Below are 17021 nucleotides of genomic sequence, written 5' to 3'. Positions count from 1 at the left end.
CTCCTGACCTGTGGTAGCTGTGCTTTATGAAAGGGATACTGACTGCTTAAATTTCATTAAGAAACATTTAATAGGATATGCATGTCCGAGCATGCAGTACTCCCCACTGGCTCGCTGTAAAACTCTTTTGATGACGCACATTTATCATAATCAGTAGAACTCTTCTTTTGTGACAAGCTAATTTCTAATACACTTTTCCTGATACACCAACACACACACAAAAAAAATATTGCTAATAGGAATAGATATGTACTTACAAACACACACTACATATATTAGTGTGTGTATATGCGAGAGTGAGGGAGAGACACATACACACACAAAAACGTGGCATATATTTACACTTATGCAGAATTTTTATTTATATTTCTTGCTCTAAATGTTATGTTAAATTTAAAATGAAATACTTAATTTCAATAAATGAACACTTCATACATTTAATATTTTTTGGGGGGCTGATGGAAATAAAAAATGTGTTTTTCAGGATAAGAACTCAAACATAAAAGTACATAACCTAAGGCTAATTACCTTTAGAAAATCATATTCAACCTGCAGAATACACCCTCTGCTGGTACAGAGGCCACATTAAAGCCTTGTCCTGCAGCTAGTTTGAATCAGCTTTGGCTTGTGACGAAACACTTCCACATACTTTCTTAGCATTGTATTATTTTAAAATGCAAGAAGGAACAGAAAACAAATGAACAAACTATAAATAAATAATTGCAATGTGGCATTAAGTACATTATTTTATTAACAAAAGAAAAGAGAATGAAAAACTGAGACAACTCTTGCATTTCTTCATATTATATTAAAATGGTAATGAAATATGAAAGAGCCTTTCAGAAGTCTACATCCTTGTCAAAACCCTACATTTTCACAAAAAAATAATGCAAATACATATCTGATACAAAGACAGAAATGCAAGCTTGTTGGTTAGTGTAAGAACCATGGTTTTAACAAATCAAGCACAACCACAACAACAACAACAACAAAGACTATTTCATATGAAATATGCAATGAAGTATTTAACAGTTCAGCTAAGGATAATCCACTATAAATACTGACAAATTAGGAAAATAAAGTCTTGTTTAAAAAAAAAAAAAAGTCTTCAGAAAAAATAATATTGTAAAATGTAAATCAAGACCACCTTGCTTGAAGATACCCCAGATAAAAAAAGTGGTTCACAAGTATGCAGCAAATTGCATTTTAAAATAGAAAAGTCATCTACCAATCCAAAATCAACTTGTAAATATGTAAACATTTTAATGGCAAATAAAGTCTAATGATCACCAACCTGTAATGCACTGTAATTGACATTCAATAATGAATTTTCACTTTTGCAAGTCTGCTCTACAGAACGATCACTTTCCAAAGTTTGCTTTAGTAATGTGGTTTTAACACACTTGTCAGTGCAAGTCATTAATAATATAATTTGTTAAAATTCAATGACTTAAGACCTGCAAGAAGCCAATTAATTTGCATAATCATAATTTAATTTGCTCATGGGGCACATAATCTGATAAATATATATATATAGGAAGGATCTGAATTTATTGATGTCTTCACTGGTTTAAGTATTTATGGAGTGCTTTTAAACAATAGACTTTCAGGTTTAAGCTTAGCCCCCCTGGACAGTATTCACACAATGTAAGAGTCATGTTAAGGGAAGGCCAGAGACTCCAGTCTGAGAAAGTGATTTGTCATTATTTAAACTGAGTGTGAGCAATAAACACACAAACACAAAAATAAGAAATGCCCACAGCTTTGGAGTTCAGATTTTTTTTTTTTTTTTTTTTTTTTTTTTTTTTTAAAGGCAGTTGATGGTGCCCATACAGATTTAAAATCTTTGCTTCTTTGCATATACCAATAGTAGAAATCAATATAACAATACAATCAAAACACCCAGCAAAACAGAGGCAAAGGCACATGTAACAGATACAATTAGTAAAGTTTTTAAATCCATCTTAATGCACAGTACAGAATACAACAGTTCCATGATCTACATATGAGCCATTAATAATCCGATCATAACATGAGGGAAACAAAATAAAATAAAAAACTTTAGTTCATTGTGAAGAATGTCTTTCACAATGAACAACATACTTATTATAAGGCTGCAGGTACACGTTGTAAACCTTAATGTCTCAGAGGATGTGCTAAATGTATTTTTAGCTTCACATCAGTAACTTGCATGTGAATGGCAACTCAACGTATTTTTAAAGAAGCTAAAAAAAGAAGAAAAAAGAATACCACCAAACAGAAGCCATTGTTGTGGAATTCCTTAAAGCTTCTGATTTAAGCTTGTGTAATTTAAATCGAGCAACCAATAAAGTGCACATTAAAATTCACATAATGAAAGCAAACCAATTACCTGCATGTTAAAAGGAACCTCCCCTTCACTCCACACACACAATCATGAAAGAAAATGGTTACAAATACAATGTGTAAAATTTGTAATGCTAATAAACCAGGGCGAGGCCGAGGGGGCGGCACTTTTAGCATTCCAGGACAGCTACAAACGATTCAGCTCATTACTACACGGTCACGAAGATGCAGCATTTTGCCGTTGTACGCCTGATCGGTTCTTCTGCTTGTCATACTTGACTGACACAATCAAGAAGAGCAGCAGGGTTACTCCCTGGATCCCCGCTAGCAAGAAAAAGTAGTAATTCAAAGAACAACCATTGATGTTACCTGGAGAGAAAAAAGAGGAAAGAAGAGAGTAGAGAAAAGATGGGAGAGAGAGGAGAGAGCAAAGACATTAGTCAAAAATACCACCACCATTTGAAAACAAATGAAAACAATTCATCAACTTCATGTTAGAGGCCTTTGAGGCAGTTTCCTACTCTTTACCCTCACATGAAAATAAAAACAATACTACACTATTCTTTAGCCCCTAGTTTAAAGAAGTACTTCCTAACAAAGGAACACTTTCTGTATTAAACTGCAGATCTGCTCCTTTGGAGAGAGAAAAACACCCAAAAACTTGAAAAATGCCATCTGGCTCCTTAGTTGCACACTGAAGGAGGCGAGTGAAGCTGTGCTATAGAGAGAACTGAAGTATCAGATACACATGCCAACGTCTGAGCTTTCAACCACTCCGAGGTGGAGGGAACCCTTTTCTGTGGGATTAAGGGAGCAGTTGTTTCCTTGGAGGGATGTAAAAGCAATGAGAACTTGGGAGCTCCAGCTTTTGTTGTGCTTTCCACTATAAGCCCCACATCTGACTTGGTAGGATTAAAAGAGCAGTTTTATTTCTGTAATGTGTGCGTTAAGACCAAAGCAAACTACAGAAGATGTTCAAGACAAAAAAAGTAAAGAAAGGAAAAAAAAAAAAAATCTGAACATACACACCAAAAGCACGATAACTAGCGATTATTAGAAATGCAGATGGCAGAGCTCTGGCCTGCTTTGTGCAACTTCCAGAGTTTGGTGACCTCAGATCTTTTTATTGAATCCTCAAAGTCACCAACTTCTGACAGAAAGATATCAATGCTGACAGACGGGAGAACGGGCACATTGGAAAACCAAACAAGCCAGGCAGAGATCACCATCTATCACTGCTTTTCAATATTATCAACATAACTCATTCGCGGATTAGCATATGCATTTTTTCCCCCTCACACCACTGCAAGGGTTTTGACTTTTGTGAGCAGGCAGGGCAACTGGGAAGATTTCAAGACTCTTATCACCAGATGTCTTGTACAGAATGCTAAACGAAATATTTCCACTAGAATTTCACATGAAATGGAAAAAAAAAAAGGAAGAAGCTGAGAGTAGCTTCAAATCCCTCACTTGTAACTATTTCATAACTGTTGGAATGAGAAATGGTTATTATCCTTGTCCAATTTGGTACATTTAAATTAGATTATACCGTTTTATTGTTTATCCACACGTACCAAAAAAAAACAAAAAAAACATTTTAAATGATTTTAAAAGATTTCACACGAATAAACTAGTTTAAATCATAAAAAAGATCTCATGATACTTGCGAAAACTAAAAACAACATAGTATGCCTTACCCCAGTCAACTCCACATGGAAGCATTCATTTCTTGATCTTTTTGTATTGCATTCATTTAACAGAATATAGTAAAGTCTCAATGCATGAGAGAGAACAAGGAGAGGAACTTAAAACAAGGTAAGATGCAGTTTATAATTGGATAAGGGGAAATTCCACTGAGATGCTGTCATTTCTCAGTGTTGGTTAAGAATGGTTTGAAGGATCTCGGGCTCAGAGACCGAGGCATCCAATTATATTACTCCCTCTAGGGAAGGGGTCGCATGGGGCTCAGCGTTCCTGGAAAATATTCAGGTGCAGCACGAGAGCAGCGGCAGGTCAAGAAATAAATGTGAGCCGTAAGACATAAGCTTGTCCAATGTCTAAATTCTCAAAATTTCAATTTTAAATAATTCCTGCTTGTTTCTACTGAAATTCAATACATTAAAGACGACGCCCCCAAGAGTAGAGTTCCATTAGTCTACATTCCACACAGCATCCGTGACCTATTTTCTCAATACAGCTCCGATTAATACATTAACCAAGAAAATAAATAAACAAACCAATACAATCATGAAAATAATTAGTTAATAGTGCAAACAGTACAAACCCATCTGTCCAGGATGTTGGAGTTTGACCAGGGATTTAAAATCTAACTTTTACTTAAAAAACACAAAAACACTCTATCCATCCATACATCCATTTTCACAAACCGCTTATCCAGGTGAGGGTCGTGGGGAAGCCGGAGCCGAACCAGGCACAAGCATAGGGCGCAAGGCAGGAATACAACCAGGACGGGATGCCAGGCCATCGCTGGGCAACAAACTCACACACACGCATACACATACATACCTACAGGTCAATTTAGCATGGCCAATTAACCTAACCTGCATGTCTTTGGATGGTGGGAGGCAACCGGAGTGCCCGGAGGAAACTAATGCTGACACGGGGAGAACATGCAAACTCCACACAGATGGGACTCGAACCCAGGACCCCTGGAGCTGTGAGGCAGCAGCGCTAACCAACGTGCCCCTATGCTGCCAATAAATCTCTAAATTAGTATTATTTCTGAATCCCAGACTTGAAAAAAACAGTCTGACAACTTTATTAAAATTATAATAAAATGAACCTAAACATAACAGAGGCCTAGAACAAATCAATTCTTTGAACAACTCATAAATCATAAATTACAAACTTTAACCCAATCGAAGTACAATTTATTGTCAGAAGCCACTTTCTGCTACTTGCAAAATAAACTTGCGATATGGTATAGGTCTGTCATTTGCAATTCATGGGTAGGTTAAAGTTTGGATTTGGTCTCGAGGAGCAGACATATTGTGAATATTAATGCAGTTAGAAAGTGAAATCATTATAAAGCAAACACATCTGCGATAGATTGTTTGAGAAGTGCATTCTCTCTCTGCCACCAGAGAATAATAGAGTCAATTATTTAAGAGATTGCTACTTTTTAAATATTACTTTATCTCAATGAATAACCACCTAAAAATACATGTAAAAAATCACCCATGACTTGGAGGCTACAGCACTGGAATGTTTTGCAGTATAATTACTTGAATGGAGGTTAACTAGGATATACATTACATTTAATAAAACTTCACCTCCACATAAGCATAACAATAGCACACTTGATAGAACTATCATTTTTTCCTATACAAAATAAGTGATTTGGTTTGTGGTAATATTTGCACTGTATCACAACTAAACATCTCCTGGACTGAGCTTATTTTGATCAATTTTAGCAACACATACATACATTTCAAACCCATCTTGCAGCTAAGTGCTAATATGCATGAAATATATTATTTATGGATGTTTTTCTACTGAGTGTACCATAATCATAGGAATACACAAAGCATTAACACAATTTTCTTGATACTCAGAAGGGAAAATAACTCTTATAACTGTCACTTCCTTCATAATAGACTAAACCATGAGGGGCAGCAAGCCTCCTTCCATTTTCCCCATCTGGTTTTCTGCTTTTCTCTAAAGAGAAAGAGAGAGAACCATTTTAAAGTTTAATCTACATATATTTCAATCTAAAAACAATTTGGACCTTTCCCTGCTTTATACATCTTTAGCTTTTTCTGTGGAAATGAGTTTCTCAGAATCACAGACAACATTTCTATTGCCTGAAAACACTTATATTCTTCTGGTGAGCAGACCTCAGCACTCAAAGACTTAATGGATGGGAGATGCATCCGTCTTTTAGCATTATAAAACAACCTAAGGTCAATAAAATGTATTTTGTACAGTCCATTCCATTCCTTTCAATTTATTATATGCCATCGGACAATCATCAAGGCTCGTTTTGGGAGGGGGACTAATAATAATAATCAAAATAAACATACAATGAAAAAGTAAACCCTGATACCAGTTTGTAATTAACGTTTTTAATTCACTTTGAGATAAGAAACTGTATGGGATGGAAAACCTATTTAAAAAAGAATGCCATGTGTGTCACTTCATTTCCTTTTCTTTTAACCCAAAACCCCTGTCCCTACTAAACTGCAGCTTTATTTAATTCAACCAAGCATCTTTCTGATAGGCGCTGGGAGCACAACTGCTACCACTCGGTTCACTGGAAAAGTAGTCTGAGAAAGACAGAAAAATGTCACACAGTGAGTTCACCTGACATATTTTGACTTATCTTGCAGTACCTTAAGTAGGTTAAAGATGGTAATTCAAAATTGCATACTTCTCTTTAAATAGACATTCTATTAAAGGTATATAATTAAAAGTTAAAGCCTAAGGATTCATCAGCTGAGTTTCCATATGTAAATACACCGATCAGCCATAACATTATGACCACTGACAGGTGAAGTGAATTACACCAATAATCTTATCATGGCACCTGGGGTGTCAGTGGGTGGGATATATTAGGCAGCAAGTGAACATTTTGTCCTCAAAGTTGATGTGTTAGAAGCATGAAAAATGGGCAAGAGTAAGGATCTGAGTGACTTTGGGTCAGAGCATCTCCAAAACTGCAGCTCTTGTGGGGTGTTCCTGGTCTGCAGTGGTCAGTACCTATCAAAAGTGGTCCAAGGAAGGAAAAGCGGTGAACCGGCGACAGGGTCATGAGCGGCCAAGGCTCATTGATGCACGTGGGGAGCGAAGGCTGGCCCGTGTGGTCCGATCCAATAGACGGGCTAGAGTAGGTCAAATTGCTGAAAAAGTTCATACTGGTTCTGATAGAAAGGTGTCAGAACACACAGTGCATCGCAGTTTGTTGCGTATGGGGCTGTGTAGCCGCAGACCAGTCAGGGTGCCCATGCTGACCCCTGTCCACTGCCGAAAGCGCCTACAATGGGCACATGAGCATCAGAACTGGACCACGGAGCAATGGAACAAGGTGGCCTGGTCTGATGAATCACGAGTTCAAGGTGTTGACTTGGCCTCAAAATTCCCCAGATCTCAATCCAATCGAGCATCTGTGGGATGTGCTGGCCAAACAAGTCCGATCCATGGAGGCCCCACCTCGCAACTTACAGGACTTAAAGGATCTGCTGCTAACGTCTTGGTGCCAGATACCACAGCACACCTTCAGAGGTCTAGTGGAGTCCATGCCTCGACGGGTCAGGGGGACCTACATAATATTAGGCAGGTGGTCATAATGTTATGGCTGTTATGTGCTTTGTATAGAAGGTGGTGCTCCATTCTTGGCCTTAGGTTTCCCTCAGAAAATAAAACACAGAAAACTGCAGTTTCCCAGCTACTTCTGAAAATCTATCACATCTAGTTGGGAAATTGCTGAAACTTTTTAGAGGAAAGTTAAAAAAAAAAAAAATTAAAAAAAATACACCGACCACAACATTTTATCTTCATGGAAAAAAATTTACCAAACCTCAGCAGTGAAGATTCAATTTGCATCTTAAAAAACATGTTTTCCTCCCTCTCCTTGTCTGCCCATAAAGCAAGTTAGGGATTTCTGTTTCCTGGGTGTAATGGCATTCTCTCGGTCTTGCAAATTGAAACAACATACGGCACAGTTTTTCACAGCAGGTGATAAATTTAAGGTGGGAACAAGCAAAATATATTCACACTTAAACGTAAATAGCCATCTGAACAACTGCAGGGGACTGCGCACCGGTGTACTGTGACACTTTGGGGCTGGATGCTATGGGCCAGACAGCAGCACTTTTCTAGGTAAAGACAAAGAATGCCCCCTGGGAAAGTGTGATTTCAGTCGGTGTGTTTGTTAAGGAAACGGACAAAAAAAGAAATGGGAAGGGTTTAGAGAACTGTCCATTAAATCATACAGCGTGGACCTTAAAATACCATCAAAATGATCAATCCCGATGCTTAACACATAGCAAAGGGATTCAACCATTTCATACATCTTCAGATCACACCACATGGAACTGCAATATCAGAGCACTAAGGAGAGCTGGTGTGATTGGAAACAATTTTCTATAAATCTAACAAAACATTTAGATGACAAACAGATATTACTATAAACAGCAAGAGGGGGAATCAATCTGAACAGAGTTACCATGAATAGCTGTCAGTGAGCTTCACTTTGTAGTGCAGCATAAGACTTGCATGGTGTAAAATGTATACTAATGATTGCAGTGTCTTGTAGTAGGAAAACCTGCACATTTAATCAGAAACTGCAATGCTCAAATCAGCAGATCAGTTATGTGGTTTGCATTTTACATTTGCAGCAAGGCATTAAAACAGACTTTCAGGACCTGTTGTGCAAAATATAATGTGTACAGTCAGTACTGCTCTTTCTATATACAGTAACATGAGGCAAGTTCCACCTAGATTTTCCACTTCAACACCTTAGAATACAATTCCAATAAGCTTATTTCATTAACCTTTATAAAAAACTTTTTTCCAGAACCTTCAAAAGCAGATTTCAAAAACCTAGCCGACATGTGTAGTCGGTGGAGACATGCAGTATTACAAGGTTGTATACAGATCTTTTAATGTATTCTTTCATAACCCTTCACCCCTTTTTAGTGTGCAGATTATCTCCCTCCCATTTTACATCCCTTCTTCAAAGCTGGAAGCTGATTAATGTTTAAGTGAGAGACCAAAGAACATTCCAACAGCCCCCCCTCTGAATTATTCATATGAAATAAAACAATGTGCTCAGCGGGGTGGTAATAAACATGGTGGGTTCTTGGTCGCATTTCAAATAAGTAACTGCTGCACAGTCAGGAAACAATATGGGGGAACCATTACTGCTGGCACCATAATTACAGTATTTAAGCATTTCCTATCAGAGGAGTTCTCCACGAAAAATGTAAAGATAAACATATAAAATAATCTAGCTAATCAACTGCTGTTATTTCATTCTTGGCACAATATTATGAATGAGTATGAGAAGTTGAGATACCTGACAAACAAAAACAGAAAAAATGTTTTACATCCAGGTTCATGAATTCTACGTAAAAATTGTGCATCGTTTTCATTTTCTAATGATCCGATTTTAATTTTATTATCTGTCGGCCTCCCACACTGTGGCCTTGCTGGGCTATAAAGTACTTTAAAAGCAGGGTAATTATGGCAGCAAAAGACAAAACAAGGACTCGCAGTAAAACCATTAATGAACACCATAAATATTTGACAGGTATTTCAGAAGCAAACGCTGAGCAGAAGAAAACTGCAACTCAATCGATACTCAAGAAGACTATTATCTAAAACAGAAATTGAGTGTAGCAAATCCTTTATTTTCTTCGCTAATGTCCCGTTACCTTGAACTCTGTCTGAGCTATTAAGAGATTTCATGATGAGACTTAATTTATCACAAAATTGCTGTACAGACTAACCCCCACTGGGCTGATGCGCTGTGCAAAATTGCAGCAACAGTATTAACTAACGGAGAACAATTAGATGAATTCTTGGCTGGATAATTTTTTTTATTTTTTTTGCTTATGTTTATATGCCAGGTAATACTTTTCAGGATAAAGAAACAAGCATACACAATGAATAAACTGTTGCAAAAGAAACATATTAAAGAGGCAAGATCCAGCCATGAATGCATCACTGTACTTCATTATGTATTGTTTCAAGTGTTTACATAACTCACAGGTAAAAGTACAGTCACCTAAAGGATTATTAGGAACACCTGTTCAATTTCTCATTAATGCAATTATCTAACCAACCAATCACATGGCAGTTGCTTCAATGCATTTAGGGGTGTGGTCCTGGTCAAGACAATCTCCTGAACTCCAAACTGAATGTCTGAATGGGAAAGAAAGGTGATTTAAGCAATTTTGAGCGTGGCATGGTTGTTGGTGCCATTAGTTGGTGCCAGGAATTTCACAATCTGCTCAGTTACTGGGATTTTCACGCACAACCATTTCTAGGGTTTACAAAGAATGGTGTGAAAAGGGAAAAACATCCAGTATGCGGCAGTCCTGTGGGCGAAAATGCCTTGTTGATGCTAGAGGTCAGAGGAGAATGGGCCGACTGATTCAAGCTGATAGAAGAGCAACTTTGACTGAAATAACCACTCGTTACAACCGAGGTATGCAGCAAAGCATTTGTGAAGCCACAACACGTACAACCTTGAGGCGGATGGGCTACAACAGCAGAAGACCCCACCGGGTACCACTCATCTCCACTACAAATAGGAAAAAGAGGCTACAATTTGCACAAGCTCACCAAAATTGGACAGTTGAAGACTGGAAAAATGTTGCCTGGTCTGATGAGTCTCGATTTCTGTCGAGACATTCAGATGGTAGAGTCAGAATTTGGCGTAAACAGAATGAGAACATGGATCCATCATGCCTTGTTACCACTGTGCAGGCTGGTGGTGGTGGTGTAATGGTGTGGGGGATGTTTTCTTGGCACACTTTAGGCCCCTTAGTGCCAATTGGGCATCGTTTAAATGCCACGGCCTACCTGAGCATTGTTTCTGACCATGTCCATCCCTTTATGACCACCATGTACCCATCCTCTGATGGCTACTTCCAGCAGGATAATGCACCATGTCACAAAGGTCGAATCATTTCAAATTGGTTTCTTGAACATGACAATGAGTTCACTGTACTAAACTGGCCCCCACAGTCACCAGATCTCAACCCAATAGAGCATCTTTGGGATGTGGTGGAACGGGAGCTTCGTGCCCTGGATGTGCATCCCACAAATCTCCATCAACTGCAAGATGCTATCCTATCAATATGGGCCAACATTTCTAAAGAATGCTTTCAGCACCTTGTTGAATCAATGCCACGTAGAATTAAGGCAGTTCTGAAGGCGAAAGGGGGTCAAACACAGTATTAGTATGGTGTTCCTAATAATCCTTTAGGTGAGTGTATATTCAATCACTTTCATGTGGATGTATTTGGATGTTAACAAAATTGTCTAAATCCAAGCTCTCTTAACAAAGCAAAAGCTAGATTAACATGGGGAACATGGATTGTAACTTTCAGACCAATATATTGAACAACTAACATTCCCTTGGGACACAATAGAATACTGTGAGAGAAAGGAAATGTCTTGCAAAACAAGAAATACTTGTAGTGATTTACTTATTGGTGTGGAACTGAGAAGGTGAATCTATAAGGAGTGTTACAGTACAAGTCAATCAATTATATCAAAACAAAAATTATTCTAGAGACATAATTAAAGTGCCTCTTGTTAACATCTCCACTTTTGCTGGATCTAATCAAAACCTCATTAAAAATTGCGATTACAGTCTTGTTAATGTCCGAAAACTACACGGTCAAATTGGCGAAGTGTTTTAGAAGCCCCCGTTTATAATAACTTTAATCAGGTTTGTTCGGGTTTCAGTTTGTGATGTATGCCATTAATAAGGATCACCGCTGCTTTCACTAGATCATTCTCAGCTTTTTATATAGGTATGACGAAGTGTGGTGGTGGTTCATTATCATTTCAAAATCATTTATTGAAACGTATTGTGCCGGTACGTTAAAACTTGAAGACATGTCAATAGATGGAGGCTCTGATCCCATTTCCACCATCACCCTCTGCACCGAAACACAGGACATTTGTTTGCATTTCTTCTCCTAGGACAGCACTGTGACCCATTAAATCACTGACATTTGAATAACCATCGGCAGAGGATCAACACAGGAAGTGAAAGCCGCGACACCTGTGCTCGCGTGCTGTTGTGATCAACACAAAACCGTAGCAAAATACCTTGTGGACCCCACATTAAAATAAAATCATGAAACTTGCAGAGGTAACACCACACCATACAAAGAAATGTTACCAATCTTTACTTCATAAGTATAAATAATTCACAGACGCACAAAAACAATTAAAAAATAAATACATGTAAGTGTGGGTAAAGAAATATTCTTCAGCATGAAAAAGAAAGAAAAAACGAATCAGCAAAGAACAGCAGAAACTGGTTCTTAACATGCCCTGAGCTGAACCTGAGCCACTGAGAATATATAGCTTGTAATAATAGGGTTGATTTTTGTCCCAGAGCTTAATACATCAATGTAAAGGTGGTAACTGTTTAGTGTAGCATTCACCATAAAAAGTTATCAGATCGAACACACAACAAGGGAAATCCCTTCCTCTATTACAATGAACACAGGCAGCCGAGGGTCAGACCAGTGTGTTCCTTCTTTGGCTCGTTCGGTTACTCGGACTAGATCACCCTTGCCCAATCCCACGGTCAACACCAATATTATTACACAATACAATTCCTGCCATATCTTAGGCAAGAGCTGCCTGTTGCAAGAGATTGTTAATTTATCTAAACCCAGATGTGCTCATCATGCCAGGGAATTTGGAGTTTAAAGTGGCTTGTGAGACACGCGATTCTTGCAGTAGACGCTCGACTCCAGGGAGGACAAGCCGTCATGCTTGCAGCTGAACATTGATGCTCCCTGAGCACGAACCAGTGAGCGCACAGATGTGTTTCGATGCTCTGGGACCTGCTCTTGCATTGAGGAAGGACTGTTTAATCACACCCCCAAGCAAATTCTTTTTTTTTTTTTTCCTGTTGTCTTTCCCTTTTCTCATGAGGCTTTGGCACTTACGGCTGTGCTGACAGTGCGTCCTCCTTCCCCCACATCAGTCTGCACTGGCTGCCTTTCATCATAAAATACTGAGAATGCTGATGTGGAATTGCAGCACTGTCCTAAACTAGACTGCACACAAGTTTATGTTTAGCTATAGCCATAGAGTCTAAAATCAGGGAAACTGTTAAATAATTGTCAAATATTTGCCAAACATGTCTGTTGGAAAAAGGTTAGCATTTTCTTGTTTCAATAAAAGTCTTCTTTAGAGCCAATATTATATATACAATATCTAAAATGTATTTGTATGTATTTATTCAGATTTGGAAATACACCCAAAAACTCACTCAACTTGTACTCATCGTCTGAACTTGCTTAACAATCACATGATGCTTACTAAACAACTCTGCTGGCCAGGAAATTGATGGATTTATTAAGCAATGCCCAACTTTCCAGTGCTAACGTCATCAAAAATTACCTGGGAACCCGTCTGCACAATGTATTAATGACCTATTAGGTGCTTGTGGGTAAACAATTTACTGCGCTACCTTATTAACGGTGCCTCATAATAAAGTGCATCTGGGTTTGGCGCTCAAACACGAAGCTCGAACCAGGAATGAACAAATCAATCTACTGCCAGCACTAGACAATTTATTTTTGCACCTGGACAGATTTACACAAACCTTTTGTCGTTAGTCTGACAAGTCTATTTATTAAAGGAAAGGCTCTTAAAATAAGGGGATTGCTGTGGGTTTTTTGCAGTTAATTTACAAACTCTTTAAGTGGCACTTAAATCAAACGGCGTCTCCTTATTTTGGGAAGGGGGGTAGTTGAGATGGGTTATCAAAACAGATTAACCCTTTAAATACTCCAATACACCCCACGAAACTACTCCATACCATCCCCCAGAGTCACAAATGGAATGTGATGCTTTCCAGTTGGCTGTGTCTATGAAATGATGCTCTTAGAAGAATTCATTATCCAAATATTTGTGAAATTTGTTCCCATCATTTTCCAATTTTCTCATGTGGCTAGTCTTTAATTAAAAAGCTGTCCACTGACCCATTTAGCTCTGGCATACTGAGATTTCTCAAATATTTTTTCTTGCATTTAAAGTAGAATGATTCTATGGGACATTTTTGAGAAAGTTGAAGTTTCTTTAGGTATAATCTAGTTTCACTATTTGTGCTCACACAGTTAACATCTGACCAGTTTGGAAACATGTGGAACATACACAAGTTGTAGCCAAAAGTCCTCAGTCCTCATGCCTGGAAAAGTGTGTTCACAAATCAATACCGCACACTCTCAAGCTGGTTTTCAGCAACAAGAACACTTTTTATATTATACCCGACTACATTAAAACCCATTCATACCGAAGCCCAAATTTATATCCACAGACTACACAGGATGTACGTCAATCCTTCAACCGTCACCTTCACTTCAATTCATCCCGATTGCTTTTCACAACAGCGATGTGACACTCTCAGTTCCAGACAGTCAGGTCACATCTTATTGTTTGTTTGTTTTCCAGGAGTCTATAAGTATCGAACCAGCTGTCAGACCAAGTGACAGTAGGTTGCTTTTTCTGAAGCCCCACAAAGTTGACCCCAAAACTAACTCATTAGAAGTGGAGGTAGAAAAGTGGAAAAGCCAACCTGATGGAATGTTTATTAAAGCTAGACTGTAACCCTTCCTGATTTTGAGGGATGTTAGATTTCCACTTCACTCAGCATGTAAATGGCTGCACATTTATTTTCCACAAAGACAGGCAATTTGGTATATTAGCTCAGTGATGCTGACAAGCGTTGATTTGTGTATCGTTTAAGGACTCACCAGGTGTGTCCCCTAATTGACTGTGGTAAAGCAGCATTAGAGAGAAAATCAATTAAGGGGCTTTGTGATAAAAAATAATAATACATTTAATATAAAGGGGCATCCGTTCAGTTTTCTGACAATTCTAACACCTCAAATCAGTTTATAGATTAATAAGAAACATTCATTTTGATGGCCTTAAAATAATTTTTAAACTTATTGAGCAGACATGTTTAAAAAAAAAAAAAAGACAAAATAACCCCACCTAATATAACAGCACAACAGGTTGTAAATATTGTTGGCTTATTCCAACTCAGTTCAGCCTCAGGAACGATGTTTTTATTTTTTCTGCAGAGATATACAGGTAAGTGGATTGTTTATTGACTTGTATAAATAAAGCTATAAATATGTTTTAGATTGATTCACACACATTGCACTCTTTCAGCATCTAAGATGTAAACCTGAAATGTAATCCAGACTGAAAAAAAAGTTTTATGCATTCCTTTTACTTACCGAAATCTTTATGACAGGACATCCAACCAACGGCCTTGGTAGAAACCAAGGCCAAGAGCCCAGAGCCGACGAAGGAGCCGATCCCAGAGAAGAAGAAGAAAAGGCCCATGATAGCGCTCTGCATGGACTTTGGTGCAGCTGAGTAAGCAAACTCCAGACCTACAGGGAAAGCAAGAAAACAAAAATAGAAATCAGGGCTGCTGTTCGGCACCATCTGTACTGCAACATTGCTCAAACTGCTTTGTCAAACAGTACAGTAGTAAAAATCCATCCATGTCAGGAAAGGAAAACCAAAATAATACATGTAAAGAACAAAATAAAACAAGTTCAGGTGAAGGGGCAGCTATATCCTGAAGTGTTCACCAGTTTCAAGATGGGTGCAGGGAGTGTTGTATATAATGTTACTGCACATAATTTGTGCATGTGCATACTTAAAGTTACACAATTTGCCCTGATTGTTCAACAACCTGCATTGTAAACACTAATGAATTGCTATCTATAGACATATTGTACCTTATAACATTTATTGTAGTTTACTGGAAGTCTTTACACCGACGAAGGTAGATCCCTGTCACGTGCATGTCTTCATGACTTGTACGAATCACAGTGAAGAAACAAAAATAAAGATTTACGCAGCAAATACGAGCATCACTGACCGTGTGCAGAGAGGGGGTCCTGTCGCATATTCCCTTCAGCAAAAAAAAGCCTGCATCAATCAAATGCCCTTCTGTACTATTAATCATTTACAGCACTTCGTTCCCATGAGTCCGACTTAAACAAGCCAGTCTAAAATAACACGCCGACACCTTGTCATGAAGGGGCACACTGCTATTGTTGTGCAAATTGCATTTACTGGAGATTAGGTTAATCCAAAAGACTTTCTGCGTCGCAATCCCTGCTGATGTAGCCTTGCTCTTGTTTTAGGAAAATGACTTCACCAATTAAGCATTTAAAAAAAAAAAGCTGGACTCCACATTTATCCCTTAATGCAGTTGCATCAGTGATAGTAAACTCCTTTAAAAACAATATCCATGCACAACCTTTACCAGATATGAAAGTCTCTGACCAAAGGAGATTGAAAACCCCAACAGAAAAAACAGACACACAAACTAACAAAACAACCTTACTGGTGATGTTGTACTTCCACAGTTTGGCTCACAATAAACCCCATCACCTATACATGTTGCTGGAGAGGCATCTCAATATTAAACCTGGCATTAAAAAAAAAAAAGATATAATCTTCTCATTGCCATGAGAGCTCTTCCTGCCTGCTGGCTGCCATTGATAATTTCATGGCATCTCAAACCTGTGATTTTTCAAATTAAGCCCTATAGCTGCAGCTGTCAGAAAAGATTATGAGGCTCTGGTTAAATAAGGATGCCTTTAGAGACCTTCCTTGGAGGGGAACATTACAACAAATTAATTCAATGCACGACTTCCCTCACAGATACTTGTACCAGAACTAATGTGGCTCATTAGGAAATGGTAAGGAAAAGGAGAAAAGAAAAAAAAAAAAAATCGTGCTTCTACATTGATGGAGAGAGAATAATAATAATAACAACAACAATGATAATAATAGTTAAAAAGTCAGTGTCACATAGTCTGGTGTTGTTTCTTGGGAAGTTACCTGCTTAATGAGAGGAATAGTGCTGCAGTCCATGCTGATGCAACAGAAAGTATGAGAGTACAGTCTGTGCTCAGTCTCTTGTTTTCACAGAAAAGTAATCTACA

At 38.2% G+C, this 17021-nt stretch overlaps 1 protein-coding gene across 1 annotated transcript in view; it reads right to left on the bottom strand.

Annotated features, from left to right (window-relative positions):
* Positions 1–728: 728 nt before the first annotated feature.
* slc15a4 (solute carrier family 15 member 4) overlaps positions 729–17021 on the bottom strand; it is a 39092-nt gene continuing 22799 nt past the window's right edge. Inside the window, exons 9-10 of the mRNA XM_066690168.1 lie at positions 15291–15449; positions 729–2694 (exon numbers count right to left, since the gene is read on the bottom strand). Of these exons, the coding sequence (XP_066546265.1) occupies positions 2543–2694; positions 15291–15449 (311 nt within the window). The 3' untranslated portion in view covers positions 729–2542. The remainder of the gene's footprint in view (positions 2695–15290; positions 15450–17021) is intronic.

Source organism: Amia ocellicauda, chromosome 17 (assembly GCF_036373705.1).
Source record: "Amia ocellicauda isolate fAmiCal2 chromosome 17, fAmiCal2.hap1, whole genome shotgun sequence".
Lineage (NCBI taxonomy): Eukaryota > Metazoa > Chordata > Actinopteri > Amiiformes > Amiidae > Amia > Amia ocellicauda.
This window is presented reverse-complemented; position numbering and strand designations above follow the sequence as displayed.